Raw genomic sequence first — 16,739 nt, 5'->3', positions numbered from 1 at the left:
AGGAATGTGTCACCCAGTCACGACTTCTACACAAGGTCTGCTGTTAGTAAAGATGTGCTTATTCCAAAAGGCATGGTTACTCACTCAGAAGTATCCTTCTTCTCCTCTTTATCCTCTTTGTCTTGTTTACTTCCAGGCCCAGATGTCTGCACACCTTGGGAGGTCACCTCAGGCCCTCGCTTTTGCTCAGAGCTGTTACTCATGGAAGGAGAAATACTGGGACTGTTGGGTTTGCTACTGCCACCACTGGAGTTGGTGTTACTGCCAGCTTCTATGATAGATTCTTTAGGGGTGGATTCTGTCTTTTCTTTAACTACATCTCTTGATTTTTCACCTTCTCTGGTTTTGTTTAGCAGCTGATCCACTGCATCTGAAGAGGAACTGGACTGTAACTGAAAAAAACCCAAGGGATATATTCAGTAAATTGATACAAAACTCAGGAGAGACCATCTAATGCTGTCACATACACAGAGTAAAACACAGTCCCACAAGCCTCCATCATCTGGAAATGACCTTTAAAAACACTCATTTCCATTTCTACATGGAAAGAAATCCATGGGCACTGACAGTGTTTAAGCTGGCACTGTGTAAGGAGCTGCTCAGCCACTCAAGTGACCAGTATGTTGATTAAGGAGTGACAGGAAAGCTTCAGACAACCCTCTGGACTCATCCCCTGAGTGATTTAACAGCACCACTTGAAAAAGCTAACCTGATTTAATAAACCCTTATAACCAGGAAATAAGTAATATGAATTCATCTTCAATTTTCCTCTGCAAAACTCTTCATTTAATTTTGCAACAGCTCCTCCATATGGAGTGTGAGATAATTATTTGTGCCTAATGATCAAACAGGTTTCAAGTCCTGTTTTCACTGCACAGTCAATATTCACATTTATGTGCATTAGGCAACTGTACAAACAAGAGTCAGCATTGATTTTACAATACATAACATGAATTCTTACAGATATTTTCATACATTAGGGAAAAGTATAACACCTGTTAACATAGGCAGTGTGTTCAATTCATTAAAATAATCTGGATGCACATGAGAATGATGACACCATTAACATAAACAAACTTACCCTAAAGTCATTCTTAAATTTCTTTAAATCATCAATCTGTTTTCTATGCTCTGAAACAATTGGAGAGACACCTGCCAAATACAAGATCAACATTGTCCAAGCATTTCTAACACAAGTTTTATACACATCACTAAGTTTGCAGAAATGTAATGGTTTTGCAGATATAAAAATGAAATCCAGCCCCTTATTTTGGGTTTTAATTTGGTAGAATTCCATGACCTATGTGTGTGAGCACACAGAAATTCTCTGTGAAAGCAGAGCATTACATAACTGATTTATCTTTAGTTCTCATGCACCACACCAAGGCAGAAGCCCCGAGGTGCAGGGACTGCAGAACTCACTGAACACAAAGAACATGCAACAAAAGCCTCAAACCAGCCTGTGCCAGCATTTCAAAACACAGCAAGTGAAGGAGAAACACTGACCAAGGTGAGCTTTATGGCTGGACTCTCCTAAACGTCTCTCCAACGAGAGAATGAATGAATCTGGTTCTCAGTTTAACAACATGAAAAGATTGGGGTTTTTTTTGAGAACTGAATGAACAAACAGCTCTACAGAGACAAACAAATGTAAGGCATAATAGGAAAAGCACAGTTAGAAAAGCTCTGCTGACCACGATGCTCAGAAGTATTGTGAGCACAGCTCTAAGCAGAAACATATTCAGTCCAAAGGCAGCTAAAAAGCAGCTCTGTGAGCAGGGGAAAGAAAGGAGGGAAAAAAAGGAAAAAAACAAGTGAAATCACACCATCCACATGAGCATCTCTACATTTGGTGTTGATGGAATGAGTCACAAACAACATTTCAAAGTGCCACTTCACAACTGCATGACCAAAGTTCACTGTAGAACACCAGACTGCCTCCAAGCCTTCCTTAAAATGCCAACTAAAGCAGCCAGGAGAGCAGGTTTAGTATGCACAATTCCTACAGCACTCCAGTACAAGAAAGCTTTGGATACAAACCTTTGTTTTCAGGTTTAGAAAAACTAGGAGAAGTCTCACTTGGCTTTATATTCTCCTTGTTTCCAGTTGCAGAATTTTGCCTCTGGTCCTGAAGCCTTGTATCTTTAGCTGGAAAATAAATTGCCAAAGTTATTCTCTTATACACAGCTAAAACTGACCAAAGGGAGGAGGCAAGAGAGAAATAGGAGAGATTTAACCATTTTTAGCTTAAAAAACCTTTTAAGTTACACATTTCCTGCTACCAAGTTGGTGCCTGGAGGATCACCCTCCCTCATCCTCCTTCTCCATCCCACTGTCTAATGAAAAAAACTCAATTAAACTCATCCCTCTCATCATACACAAAACCTTAACCACACTGAACAAGCTATAAACCTAGAGCCAATTATTTTCAGCAGTCCAAGCTCTTCATACAGAATGCTACAATTGAGAGTTTTTACACATTTGACTGTGCTCCTGAATGTTTTTTTTTCCCCATTCCTTTTGCTGTGTTTGAAACCAGTTGCCTGTGTTTCTTTAACTTTAAAAAGAGGCAAAACCTCAGTTTGGAAAAAAGAATCCTCTTTAAAAAATTAAGAAAAAAAATTAAAAATTAAAAAATATTTTAAAAAACTAAAAATTAAAAAATTAAGTCAGACACCTATAAACCCATACTTCTTAAGGGCACAAGAAACTAAGCATAGAGACTTCCCAAAAAGCCTCTCTCAACCTTGATTTAAAGCTGGAGAAATGGGAACGCACAGTAAAATTCGACGTATCCCAAGTTTTCCTGTGATTCAGGAAACAGCTGTGCTCCTGCCTGGGCACACTCCTTGTCAGGAATTAGGAAAATGCAAAAATTGCATTTGCAAGGCAGTGAGGGCCACTTACCTTCATTGGAGGGGGTGACTGCTCTGTTGGATGCAGGGCTGGCAGGTGTAGGAGAGGCAGCTGGAACAGGCATGGCAACAGATTCAGTGGGAATAGTACCAGGCTGAGGAGAAGGCAGAGCTGGTCCCATGGGAGTGCTGCTCTGCCTTGGAGACCTAGGCCTGTGTGTTTTAGGGGATAATCTCGGAACTAGAAACAAACAGGAAAAAGCAGTTATAGGATGAGCTTCCCCATCTGCTCAGTAGTTTGTTTTAGTTTTAAAATGGCTACAAAACATGCTTTGAAACACTTGGTGAGGTATTATGTGGTAACTGAAAACCTGTTTACCTTTCAGGCACATCTCCTAGTTCTTTACAGCACAGCATTTCATAGAGAATGGGGTGATTTCTCTGCAGATTGTGCCCCAACATTTATCACTGCCCTCTAATCCCACCAAGAATCTGCAAAATGCTTCCCCAAATCCCCAGCAGTACAACTACACCAGCTCACATTAACCCAGTTTCAGGCAGAACACAAAAGGTGGTCAGGTCTCCACACAAAGAGATGCAAAATATTTTTTAAGAGGGCTGAAAAAACACATCCATTTTACAGCGTCCTCTCTTGGAGGTTTGCCAGCTGGAAAAAAAACAACACAGCCTATTGAAAAAAGAGTGGTTTTAGGGATATTTTTGCCCCTGTGTTAAAGCAGCAAGGAAAGTTGTGTATTCTTTGAACAGCAAATTGTAGCTCCTGCTTCCTGCTCATCCCACTTGTGTTTTTTGTCACATATTAACTCCCAGTGAGTGAGCAGAAAGGCAGGTAAGTGGTTTAACAGTCCTACTTGCATGTTAATAACATATAAACAGGGAAGGTGAATCACAAATAATGCCACAATAGAAGAGTTGAAGTTTTTTCCACGAGGCAACAAGCCTATGTGGGTCTAATTTACACCTTCTTTCTGAGAAATGTGTTCCCACTACGCTCCTCTAGAATTCTGCACTGCTAAAAAATACCCAAAAAGGACCTAAAAAGGACCAAACTGTTGCTTTCTTGTCCTTAAGGAAACACCCAGCTCCTGACAGCCCACCAGAACATGGCCTCAACTCAAGAGCTCCAGACTAGACCTGTGGCACAAGACTGAGCTTCAAGTCAAATATTGAAAAAAAATATTAACAGATTAAAAATAAGACACTCACTATAACTGCTCCTACAGCAGCCAAGAACAACATCACCACTTAAAATCCATGTAAATTTTAAAGGAGAAGTACATCCAACTGAACTTGAGTATCAATTCATCTTTTAACACCAAAAACCTCTACCCAAACACCTCCTTCATTTGTAAACCACAATCCAGCCATGCTGCCATAACCAAACTCAGGATGCAGTGGCAAATCTCTAACTCCTCCAATAAATCCCCTAAAAATGAATCCTTTCAACAGCTAATTCCCACACTTTTCCTTCCTTTCTCTCCACACAGCACCTGACTCTACAGTTCGGACAATATTGCACCAACTCTCACTCAGCTAGCTGGGAACATCCCCACTCCAACCTTAGCCCAATAGTTGATTATTCAGAGCCTGAATTGCCTGGAAAATGATTATTCAGAGCCTGAATTGCCTGGAAAGGGCAAGATTCCCACTCTAAGGATCCCCCTGCAAGCCATCTGCAATAAGCCAAGCTTTACCTACCCCCACTGACAACTGATGACCACGTCCCACCTGAAGGGCTGCCTCGTGCCACTGCAGCAGTAGATGCTTCCCCAGGTGCATTATGAGATACAAATTCTAAGCCACTTGAAATTGTACCCCTACCAGTAGAGACTCTGTGACCTCGAGGGTGCCGTTGAGCCTTTGGAGACATCCGTGGAGGCCCTGAGGGAAAAAAAGAGAACCCCACACAATAAGTGCTTGATGTCCACCACAGAAAACTCAAATATCTCTTCTTAAAATTGCATTTCGTCTTAGAACTCTCAATAAAGCAGCAATTAAATTGGCATTGATATCTTAAAAAGGCCAAGGCATTGGTTCAGCCAGGCTGCCAAGACTCATCACGTCCCCAGGGCAGCTCCTGGGTGTTCAGAGGTTTTATCAGCACTGAAACAGGTGTGCAAGGTCTGGGTTTAAAATATTTCAATCCAAGCATCCACCAGTGCCAAGCCACAAAGGTCAGTGGTGCAGCTGCCCCTGGATAAGCACAGTTCCAGGCTATCAAACATTTTTCCAGAAAATAAAGAATTCCCAGTGTTTTTGTCAGGTGGAGAGTGATCCCAACCATTTATAGTGATACCACCACTGGCTGACCAATGCTCTTGGGGAATTTCAGCAGAGCACTCTCTGCAGCCAGGCTCAATTGCCTGCAGCAGGTCACAATTCATTCACAAGTCAGCAAAAATTGCAACTAAACAAGGGATTGTTATCCCAAGGTTCAAGTCATGCATGTTTAACACCAGAAGCCAAAGTCATAAGTGAATACAGGAATTCTGCACAGCCTGCACAGCTGCCACACCATAGTTATGCTCAAATCTAAGCAGCAATACAATTCTTGCATCCTAATAAACATTTTCTTTACAGCATTAGACTCAAATGTTGATATTCAAGAGGAAAAACTGTGTGTGAACAGAACTTGGCTGATTGCAGCTCATTTTTAACACAGGTCAGTAACAGGGTCAAGTTCAGATAATGGCTTTTAGTTTTCAGAAAAACTTCTAAAATACCAAGTACCTTTCCTGGTTACATAAATCTTTAAATGTCAGCCTCTATTTTAACCATGAATCTCAAGTCCACTTCAATGCAAATTTCACACAGGTGAATATTTTAAACACGCATTTCCCAGTTCACTGCATGAAAAACCAACCACAAGTGCTAAGAAATAATTCAATTTGCAGGTGGATCCTCAGTTCCTTACTCCAGAAAAAACCCACAATAAATGGACAGCAGGCCAGACAGATGTGGCTATTCCCCCCTTTTTGGTCAGGAGCATTTCCCAGTGTTCCTGCTGAGCCTCAGGGATCATTCCTCTCTCTCCCATGGCTCCAGTGGAGTCAGGTACAGCACCCACTGCAGGTTTGCAGGGAGCTCAGTACAACCACTTTGCATTTTCTAGGCTTGCTACACCCTGTTGTGCAGGGTTTAAATGCACTTGAAATAAAAATTATGAACCATGTTCCTTACTGCACCCTCCCAGGACAAATTTAGTTGGGATAATTCTGGACACAGCTACCAAAGACTCACAGGTCAGCCTTTCTCTGAATATTATTGACTGCTAGGGAACTGATTTATAGTTCTGAATAAAAATTTCCTACAAACTCACCTTTAAAGCAGCTCATCCTACCTCATTCTACAGTTCACTTCTCTGAACACAGCATTTTTATTATCATGATTGCCACTGGTTGCTTTACAAGAGGTGATTAAATGATTTAGTTATGTGTTTTGTAGAATAATTGTGTTAAAATTGGTATTTTACATAAATTAGTATTTTATATAATTGGTATTTTATATAAATTGGTATTTTATATAAATTGATAGTCCTAAAAATGCTCCCTAGTTATCAGGTTATCAGGTTATCAAGTTAACAGGTCCTGCATGTTGCTGTTGGTTAATTTAAGACACTGAGCAGCGTTTACAAAGCTGAGTTTAATTTCATACCAAACTCGGGAAATTTCACAGCTTTCTTTCGTTTTTGTAAAGCTCTTCAAATCAAACAAACAGAAAAAAAAAAAAAAAAAAACAACAAACCACCAACCAAACCAACAAAACGAAAATAAAAGGTTAATAGAAATAGTCTGATAAACTAAAGTTAAACACAAATTATAGGTTAAGTAATGAAGAGGAAAAAAAAAAAAACAACAACAACAACAAAAAAAAAAACCGAAAACAACTTTTGTCAATAACAACTCACGGAGGAGTTAAAACAAAGACAAAACAAAAATAAAAAATAAAAAAAAAACATGAACAAATCGTGGTATATTTGTACCTTCTGAAGACATGCGTTTAGGCATAGTAGAGACAGGAGCTGGAGAACCATGAGCAGAGGGGTGAGACGGGGGCCTGGAGGGCCGCGAGGGGGGCCTGGAGGGCGGCCGTGTAGGGGTGGCTGCCCGAGGTGGAAGAGAGTTGGGACCTGACTGGTAGCGAGAAGGTGGGCGAGAGGAAGGAGATGGGCAAGGCGATGGCCAGGCAACACCTGACAGAACAAATGATATGAAGGAAAGTATAAAAACTAAAGAAAAAAATTATGGGGGGGAGGGGGGGTTTGGGGGGAAGGGGAGGGCAACAGAAATTAAAAAAAAAAAAAAAAATATGACAAAATGATTTTTTTTTGTTTTGGTTTTTTTGTCCGTGGTTTAACCCTTTGGGGATGGATCGAGGTGGTAATTGAGGAATTGAGGAGATAAAGTCTCTGCAGGGTTGGGTCTGCCTTGGTTTTGGGGTCAAATTGAAGTTGTGAATGTCACAGGCTCCCCAAAGGGTTAATTAGGATCTACAAACACTACTAAGGAACAGACAGTAAAGTTTGATCTGTTAGCCTGGCATACCAATGCTCCACAGCACCCAGCACTCCACAAGGTCCTTAACAGCTACCAGAGGTTCTCAAACAGCTGTTCACAAACAGTACTGACCACACAAACTGCTACTGTCAAACCAAATGATGAGTAAATATCCATCCAGGAGCTGGATCTTTACAAAAACCAGCGGTGTTCAGTGTCTGAATGCTGACATTTATGCCTTTATCACTTATCTGAGGTATTCATGGAGGATTTTAATCTAGGATATAGGGCTCATGGTTTTCAAAGCAGAATTAATTGAATTTACAAGCCATTCTGAATATTTTAGGTCTATGATGTTGATTCAGCAGAGTAATAGGGTGAGAGAAACCACAAATACTACAGACAAATTTCAAGCTTAGCATTGTTTGGGCAAGGCTCAGTTGTCCATCCTTTACAGAGCTGACTCTGGCTTTAGAAAGGAAGTCTCACTTACCTTTAGGTGCTTCTCAGACTTCCTCTCCAGATAGATCACTTGAGTATTATACATTTTTCATTTATTCACAGTAATTTATTATAATAGCATTTTTAAATTCTACAAATAATGCCTTGAGGACAGGCCACTGCTAAAACCCATCTCCAGAAATGTTTTTGGCTTCTGGGACAGCAATTGCTGCCATGCAGTGCCTGCTGATGCCTGGTTAGAAATACCTCCCATGTGTCCAGCAGAAAATACTCAAATACCCATTTGGAGGGAAGGCTTTGGATTCCTTTTCTCTAACACTGTTCTTGTTTTTCCCCTCCCATTTTCATCAAGGCAAGCAAGTGGCTTTATTCTTTTTCAGAAAGGAAGAGAAGCTTCCTCCTGCCACTGCCTTTCACCAGGTGTCAGCACTGCTGCTCCTCCACCCAGAGCTTTGCAGTGCTGATGCAGTTTTTCATCTTTAAAACCACACAGTGCACCATCATCTAAGACAAAGGTGTTTGAGGGGGAAAATAAATGACATTTCTGCTCTGCAAAGCCACGGACAGAGCAGTGCAATGAGTGTTCATTTGTGAGTTAAGCCCAAATCCAACTCACCACCTCTGTGTTAAATGATGAATGCTAACCTGGTTTATGGAATACACAAAGCCAATCCCACACCATTTGAACACAAAATGAGGTGATTTTCTGCAGTGTTATGAGGCACATTCACTCAGATTTCAGATACTTGCCTCCGTTAACTACTCTCTGATCTGCTCCAGAGTTAGGGCTGAATTCTGAAGTGTGGGATCCAGACCTTGAGATGGGTGGGCCTGATCCAGACTGGCCCATCCTCGGTGAGTTTTGTCTTCCACTTCCCCAGGACAGGACATCTCTGTTCCTCTGTCCAGGTGGAATGTATTTATTTTCTCTGAAACACACCAAATTTCTATCAGTGTTGAGACACAACTGAGAGGCAACAAAAAGCTCCCCATTTTCTCTCTTTTTCCCCCATCAAGCCAAAGGGAAAAGTCTAAATAGTATCAGATGTTGACCCAACAGTCACCTCATGAATTGGCTTTTGATAGTGGCCACACAGTCCACTTTATGAGCCCACAGGCACTGAAGGATTAGCAGTAATGCCTGAAATTCTCCAGGACACACCGAAACCACTGCCCCTTCCTGGAATTTGGGACAAATTCACCACGGTGACAGGTCAGAATGGGGGAGTTTGTTTCCCTACAGAGATAATACAGGGCCAAGCAGAGGTGTCCAAGTCAGCCTGAGTGCCAAAAGCAGCACAGGACTGTTTACACAAGGCTCCAAACCTAATCAAGCCTGCTGAAAAAGCCCAGTATCAATGAGCAAACTGCTACAGCACCAAAATACCTCCATAATTTAAATAAAAATACTATTCATAGTGTACTCAAGTACCTAGTGTTCACACCATGTCCTTCTCTTTCATTAGCATTTCTCTGAACAGCAGTATATTTTTCTTCTTCTGTCCTTTCATCATTTTCCAAGGCAACCCGAGCTTTGTATTGGGCACTTGATTCAATTTCCTCTGCTAATTGAGTTGCTCTGGCTTCCCGCTTTAAAAACTCTTCTGAATTATCTCTTTCTAATGGCACCCTAAAAAGACAATGGAAAGGAAAAGAATCTCTGAAATGCATTCAAAAGCACAAAGGAGTTACAAAAATCACACAGTGTTAGTTCTAACCGAGTCAGAGGGAAAAAAATCTTGCTCCTAAGCCAGTAGACTTGCTGCCTTTTTTTTTTAATATAAAATTCCTGGACTGGTTTGATATTATGGACAAATTCAGGGTCATTTACCTGCCTAGAGAGCTGAGGACAGGGTGCAGAAGTTTTCCACAGGATTTGTAAAATCCCCAGTCCCTAAAGCTGTGCAGAGGCTCCAACTTTTAACATGGTTGAGAACATGAGGAATAAAAAGCCTCAGACTGCTGTTTACATAGGAAGCTACTCCAAGAGCCCAAATTTGAATTTTTTTGAGCTATTTACACATTGCCAGCAGACACAATCCTAGTGAAATTAGAGACTGACATCCTTACTCCTTTAACAATTCCAGACATAGAATTTCAGCTCTCCCAGTTCTGAAGAACTGCAGAGGAGATGGATGCAACACTTCAGAGCACAGGACCAGAAATTCCTGACTCATCTGTGAGTGCCAGGACCTCAATCCCATTCTTTCCACGTCTCTCTCTATGGCAGGCAATGGAATATTGCACAAATCATCCCATAGGAAAGCCATCAAGTCAAAATTCAATTACATGAGCACTGAAACACTGAAAAAAACCCAACCAGGGATGGGATCATACCTGGCACCTCTTTCTGCCACCCATTTTTGGGATTTACCTGTCCTAATTTGGGTGTCAGGTTTTAAAAAAACAATTTTTTTTTCCCCAATTTTAACTTCAAGTTGCAAAAATTGTTCCACCAACCTTACTTCAGAATAAGCTACATAAAAATACAGAGCAGAGCTGAGGCTTGGCCCATGCTCTGCTGGGCATTACAGAATCACTACTGCCCATGTTTTGAATAATATAAAGAAGAAAAACAAAGAAAGTGGGTGGAGATACAAGCCAGGTATAGAATAATACATGCAAAATTGCTCAAGTGTTGGTGGCAGAACGAGGAAAACAAGTGGCTTTGCCAGATTCCAAGCCACACTCAGCTACTGCAGCACAAGTTTTCCCCCACATTTCTGGCCAGTCAAAACATTTACTGGCCTTATCAATGGTAACTGCAAGAATATTTAATAAAACCCCTCAGCATAAAGTCTTGGCTCAAATAAGATTTACATGAATGCAAACCTGGTCTCAGGTCCCTCTGTTAATAAGACAATAAAGGGGAACAGCCAATAATCTTCATTTATTTAAAGTGAGTGCAAAAAACGAAGGGATGTATGGCAACCTAAAGAGGCAGGGAATGATTTCATGTTTTCTACCAGGCCACTAAAGATGAGAGGAAGGGATGGACAGGATGGACAGGATGACAGGATTGTTCAGAACCCTGGTGATGATCAATACATTTGCTGGAACACAAACTTGTACCTTGATGCAGTTTGACAAACTCTACCTGCTACTGCTTAGCTCTAGGAAGAGAAAACAATCAAACAAGAAACCCTTCAGCTGCACATCTAAGCATTTCATGGAAAACCAGCAAAAGAGCTTCCCAGTTTAGCAGACTGATATGCAAAGCAAGTTGCTTGACTAGGGGGAAAAAATGGAATTAATTTAAAGCCACCTTCATGTTTTTAATCTGTTTCCATTAATATCCAGAAAGCAGAAAGATGGAAGACTGAAGTTCAAAAGTACAAAAAGTACTTAGAGCAGTGAAGGGAAGGAAAGAACAGCTTCCCCAGGATTCAAACATAAGCTGATTAGGACACTTTGATTATCACCATGTTACAGGTCCATTTGCACAAAACACAGAAATCACATTGCTGAACCACAGACCTGTAGACAAGTGCACACACAGACACAAAAAATCAAAATATTCACTGCTATTCCTTGATATTGAAAAAACAGATTTCTGCTTTGGGGGTTAAAAGAGTGGGGAAATACTGAAGCCATTTCACAATGGCTGTGAACATCTGCAGTCCATTTGTGTTGCAGTTGCAGTGAACATTAGAGCTGCAGACTCTGGGGAATAAATCACTGCCAGAGTAGCCAGAGCAGCCTTTATACTACTTCTATATTCCAGTTGTTATTATATTTAACTGAAACTTCAGTTTAGAGCTGGACAAGCCTGCTAAACAAGCACACAACCCCCACCCTGGTTATCAGCAGCTTTTCAGCATTCCAGGATCTTCCAGATCAATTGTCTCAATAAAATCAGGGTTTAGCCAAACTGCTCTGCTAGGTTAAACAAAAAGCTGTAGGTATAGCAGCTACATACAGATTAATTCACAGCTTTCCACCCTATTCCTGGAAGTTTCTGCAAGAAACAAGCCTTATTGCATGGCTAAATTCAGAAAACTCTGCAATGGGAATGAGCTGTGCCCATTTAAGGGAATACATAAAGATTTCTACATCTAACTATTCACAGAAAGCTGGCAAGGTTTCTTAAGCACCATTCATTCATTGCTTTTGCAGTTATTCGATTCCACAACTTCAGAAACTATGCAAAAGGAGCTGCAGAATATAAAGTTTGTCAAACCAGGGAGAACATTCAATACAAATCTAATAACAAAATATTTTGGAACTTACGTATAAGAAGATAAACTGCTGTCATAAGTTGACACTACACCATAATTTTCTTCATTGTAACGAAACATGTCATTGGGATCCCATCCATTAGACTAGAAGAAAATGATGCTTGTTTTTCAAAATGACACTGGAAACACATTCCCTTCAAATGAAGGGCTGATGGCAGAAGTTAAACCTTCTGCCCTTTTTCCTGGGCCTATGAATTCACTGTCCAGATAACAAAGTTATTAATGCCACAGTTTATTTCAGGGAGCTTTGTTCATCAGCTGCACAGATTCTACCTTCAAAATTCCTTTTTTTTTTTGTTTGTGTGAGTCTGTATTGTTTTTGTGAGATTTTTTTAAGTACATGCTCACTCTGTATTAGAAGACTACTGGCTAGCAAGGCATACATACATTAATATCTTTTTTGCCTTTCACAAAAAGTGCAAATGAACACTTCTGAAACTTTTCAAAAGCACTGATGGAATTACCTGAGAGGCACCACAGGCAGAAGACTCCTGTTGATCTGCACAACTCCCCCACTTCAGTAAAATTGCTATCACAGCACTCAAGCACAACAATAAATGCTTTGAATATTTTATAAAAGCACTGAGAGTACTGGGTATTCCAATAAATCTCAGCTCTACAGTATGGACACCAAAACTGACAGGAGAATTGTTCTACCCAAAGTTAATATGCTCTAATCAGTAATATTATCTCCTTGAACACACTGCAGGCTGGACACCTGGCTACAAGAATTTCTGCTTGAGGAAAAGCTGACTGCTGTGATATATGAGGAGATGGCATTTGAGGCCATATTCTTCATCTAATGATTCATAATCTGAGTCTGTCCCTGTGCTTGGGTCAGGCTTCCATCAATTCTCTCCCTCTGCAGCCCAGGGACACTGAGCACAATCTCCCCATCATTTCCAAGTGCAATGACAGTCAGACAGGAATGCTCTGATTAAACATAAATCACTCTGGGGCACTGCTGGATTTGGAGTCCTTAACAAAAGCTGCTCTTTGGCTCCTGGAGTCCCTCACAGCTCTTACCACAGCAGCTGCCATTGCTCAGAATTTGCCAAAAGTGCCATTTGAAAGGCAGCTATTCTCAGCCAGATCGTTCCAAAGGGCTGTGGCAGCTGCTGGCAAAGACTGAACATCCACCAGCACAATGCAGGACAGCGATTTTGCTCCTCCAAAGCTCATTAGTAGATTGAAATTAAGGAATTATTTCAAGGCATATCCAGGGAAACAGCTCATTTCCTACTGATGGCCAGAGAGGATCAAAGCATCACTCACGACATCGGTCTCCAGCGCCTCCAGCTCCTCGGAAGCCGTGTTCTCTCCTCCATCCCAAGGTTCCAGATCCTTCTCCTTGTGCTCTCCATTAACTTTAGCACTGATGGCTGAATCAGTAAAAGCATCTGCAACACAGTGGGGAGGGTTGGGACCAGTGAGACCAGTTTGGGTAAGTTTGCACACTGGTTTTGAGCTGAGGAACAGCCCAAACACACCCGAATCACAGGCACAATATCATCATTCCCCTCCTCTTGGAGCTGCTGAGAGAGGTGCCTACTCCAGATTTAAGTACAGACTAACTTCTCCCATATCAGAAAATAGAATTATTTTCATTTATTTCAATATATTTTTTGCAACTACATGTATATATGGGAGAGAAAAACAGAAAAAAAAGACAACACAAGGATCCCTATTCTTCTAGAAAACCAAAGACTTGTATAAAATTCTTTTCCAACCAGCCCACACAAATACACACCACAATAGTGTGCTAATATCAAAAAAGCAGGAAAGCAACTCCCTAAATGGGCAAAATACAGTTTTCCTTTCAAATATCCAAATTTCTTCTATTTCCACAACTCCTCAACACACCACCAGGGCAATTATCCATCAGCTTGGTGCTCCCAATTCCTGTCAGATGAACAGAGGGGTCTCTTCTCCTGCCAGTGTTTTTCCAAGCAGCAGCTTATCCAAATCACACAGAAAAATTCAGAAACTCTCTACTTTTTGTTCTCAACAACGTAAGAGAATAAATAACCAGTGAGGTTCTTCTATTGTTTATAAAAATTATAAAAACATCAAAAAATAAAGATCACAAACATTTATTTTGACTTGTTCCTGTTTCATTCAAGCCAGACTTGAAAAGGAATAACACCAGAGTATTTCAATTGCTGTAAAAATATACCTAAAGCCATTCACCAAGCTTTTGTATTTGTAAGCAACTGGATCTCAGAACTACATACAGAACTTTAAAAAATCAAATAAGCTTGTTATAAGCTCATAAATAAATAAATAAATCAGCCTAAAATAAATAAGTCTTCAATCCAGAATTTCCTATCATCATTCTGCTGATAAAATAAGGAGCAAACATTGCAGACCTTTAGAAAAGATTAAATCAAACCACCAGGCAGTGCCAGATAAGGAAAAACATGGCCTAAATTAACTTCTGGCAAGATCTAAAAATCTGCCTAAAAAAAAAGTAAAATGAACTTTAAAGCTATTATGAAAAGAATTCCCAACATATGAAGTTGGCCACTGATGTAACAGCTTTTACACAATCACTGAAGATGTTTTAAAGAGAGACTGCTGATACTGCTTTTATTCCTGTTTTACCCAATCTCACAGTGAAATTCTGCACAGAAATTCGATAAAAATTCACTGTGCTTGGTCTCTCTAATAACAGCCAGCACTATCCCATGAAACGCTCACACAAACAGCTTTTAAAATATACTTTATTATAATATATACTATATAAATGTGTTCAAATGTCATCTGAAACTACAAAGGGACACAGTGCTACAACTCATAGTTAAGTAGTAGCTAAAGAGCATATTTTTAAGAATTTTGAAGAATGTAAACACTGCATTTACCTTATCAATGCCCCATGGCTGAACTCAGATAAACCAGTGCTGCTCCTGCCCCAAAGATCATTAATTCCATGTTTTATTTCTGCTCAGACTGGGACATTTCACGCCAAACTCAAGTTGGAGGCTGGTTATGTCTTTCAGGAAACTGAAATTTGTTTTACCTCTCTGGGAATGGAGGGAGCTCCTCTCCAGTGAGATTGGATTAATATGAATCAGGAGCCTGATGGCAGCACCTGATGAAGGCAATCTGTTTTTCAGAAGGGTGTTTCCTTAATTTCTATTAAATTCCTCCAGGCAAACTCCACACAACTGTGCCTTTTTGGATACTGTGAATAAAATACCAGCTTAACAAGACTCATCCACTCAACCCACTAATTTTCTTATTTAAACAGCCACATAAACATTCAGAAGCGCTGTTATTGTAATGATACAGATGGAAAAAACACCCAAGTCAAAACAAAAACTCCACTATCAGCAAGTGCTGCAGGTCTCAGTAGGATGTGTGCAGTCACTGCTGAGTTTCCCAGTAAATTCAGGATATCACAGGGCTCAGGAAGCTCCACTGGTCTGAGTTCCTCTCTCATTTTACAGTGAAAGTCACAAGTGAGGCTCTGCCTGTTTAACCTCTACAACTCAAAGAAAACCCAAAGACAGGAGAAATTCAAGCTACAAAGGAGGCACTCCCTGTCAGACAATGTGGTCTCAAGAGCATCCAGGCAAAGTTTAAATGCAGCAGGATGGTACCTCAAGGCACAGATCAGAATTTTCCTGGAACAAACAGCGGGGCAGGCACAAGGGAGACCAGAATTAAAAACCCAGCAAAGCCTCTCCCAAAATTAATCAGCAACAAACTGGAGAATGAATGTAACAAACTCTAAAAATAACAGTTTCCAAAACAAAAATGTGGCAATTAGGATGATTCATAAAGTAGAAGGTAAAGCATGAGCTGCTGCTGGAAGTGCTGACTGGCAGAGCAATAACTGACAAGACACTGCCCAGACTCAGCTTCTCCCTTATCTGGTGCCTCTTATCTCTGAGCTGTTGAAGGAGCAATTCACACGACACCTTGACAAGGCCAAATTTTTAATCAATCTCTTTTCTACATGGTAAAACCCGAGTTAAAGATCAAATGGGACCTGGTGAAACAAGGGGCTGAGGCTGTAACACTCAATTAGCCCCCACTGCCTCTGTACCTGCTTAATGTGACATTTCCTAAGCTCAGGAGTTGGGTATCAAAGACCTTGTTTTAAAGCCTGGTAAAAAATCATTTCTCATGAATGGAAAAAAATCCCAAGGAGAGCTCTATGCAATGGAAATTCATATTAAGGAAAATTAAAAACACACATTCTACGAAAAACTCAGCTGGGGCAAATTCCTCAAGTGTGTGCTGCTAACTGAGTTAAAGAAAAAAGTGCCAGAGCAGAGCAATTAAGAGTCCGGGTTTAATTAATTTCAATGTCTAACATGCTTGTTTTCACAAACAGATTTTGGTGAAGAGCACAAATGTGCAATTAAGTGCCAGTCTGCAGCTGAAACGCCATTAAGCCAATCAGTGTTACGTGCCAAAGGTGCTGATGGCACTCGCTGAAGCTTTGATCAAGGCAAAGTAAACTGAGGTTTCACCTTAAAGGTTTCAACAGTAAACCCTGATTTGTTTTGTAGCTCCTTACTACTGATATGAAACATTAAAACCAGTTACCACCGGCTCTGCAGAGCCAACATTTCCTTCCTTTGTTCAAAAGATGCCTTCTGCTATTCCCCTTGCAACACTTTCTCTGGAAGGATGCCACTCTAAGAGCTAATTCAAGG

The 16,739-nt window shown here is 40.6% G+C and overlaps 1 protein-coding gene across 13 annotated transcripts in view; it reads right to left on the bottom strand.

Moving 5' to 3' along the window:
- ATXN2 (ataxin 2) overlaps positions 1-16,739 on the bottom strand; it is a 49,254-nt gene that overhangs the window by 19,701 nt on the left and 12,814 nt on the right. For 7 of the 13 annotated variants that reach the window (XM_030959269.1, XM_030959270.1, XM_030959275.1 and 4 more), the window contains exons 6-15: positions 13,348-13,472; positions 12,065-12,156; positions 9,267-9,464; positions 8,585-8,763; positions 6,859-7,068; positions 4,575-4,757; positions 2,908-3,096; positions 2,041-2,148; positions 1,082-1,152; positions 85-392 (exon numbers count right to left, since the gene is read on the bottom strand). In XM_030959269.1, coding sequence (XP_030815129.1) covers positions 85-392; positions 1,082-1,152; positions 2,041-2,148; positions 2,908-3,096; positions 4,575-4,757; positions 6,859-7,068; positions 8,585-8,763; positions 9,267-9,464; positions 12,065-12,156; positions 13,348-13,472 — 1,663 coding nt within the window. The remainder of the gene's footprint in view (positions 1-84; positions 393-1,081; positions 1,153-2,040; positions 2,149-2,907; positions 3,097-4,574; positions 4,758-6,858; positions 7,069-8,584; positions 8,764-9,266; positions 9,465-12,064; positions 12,157-13,347; positions 13,473-16,739) is intronic. The other 6 variants (XM_030959273.1, XM_030959279.1, XM_030959278.1 and 3 more) reach the window with 6 other exon arrangements.

Source organism: Camarhynchus parvulus, chromosome 15 (assembly GCF_901933205.1).
Source record: "Camarhynchus parvulus chromosome 15, STF_HiC, whole genome shotgun sequence".
NCBI classification, from domain to species: domain Eukaryota; kingdom Metazoa; phylum Chordata; class Aves; order Passeriformes; family Thraupidae; genus Camarhynchus; species Camarhynchus parvulus.
The sequence above is the reverse complement of the archived record's forward strand: the minus strand, read 5'-3'. Positions and strand labels throughout refer to the sequence as shown.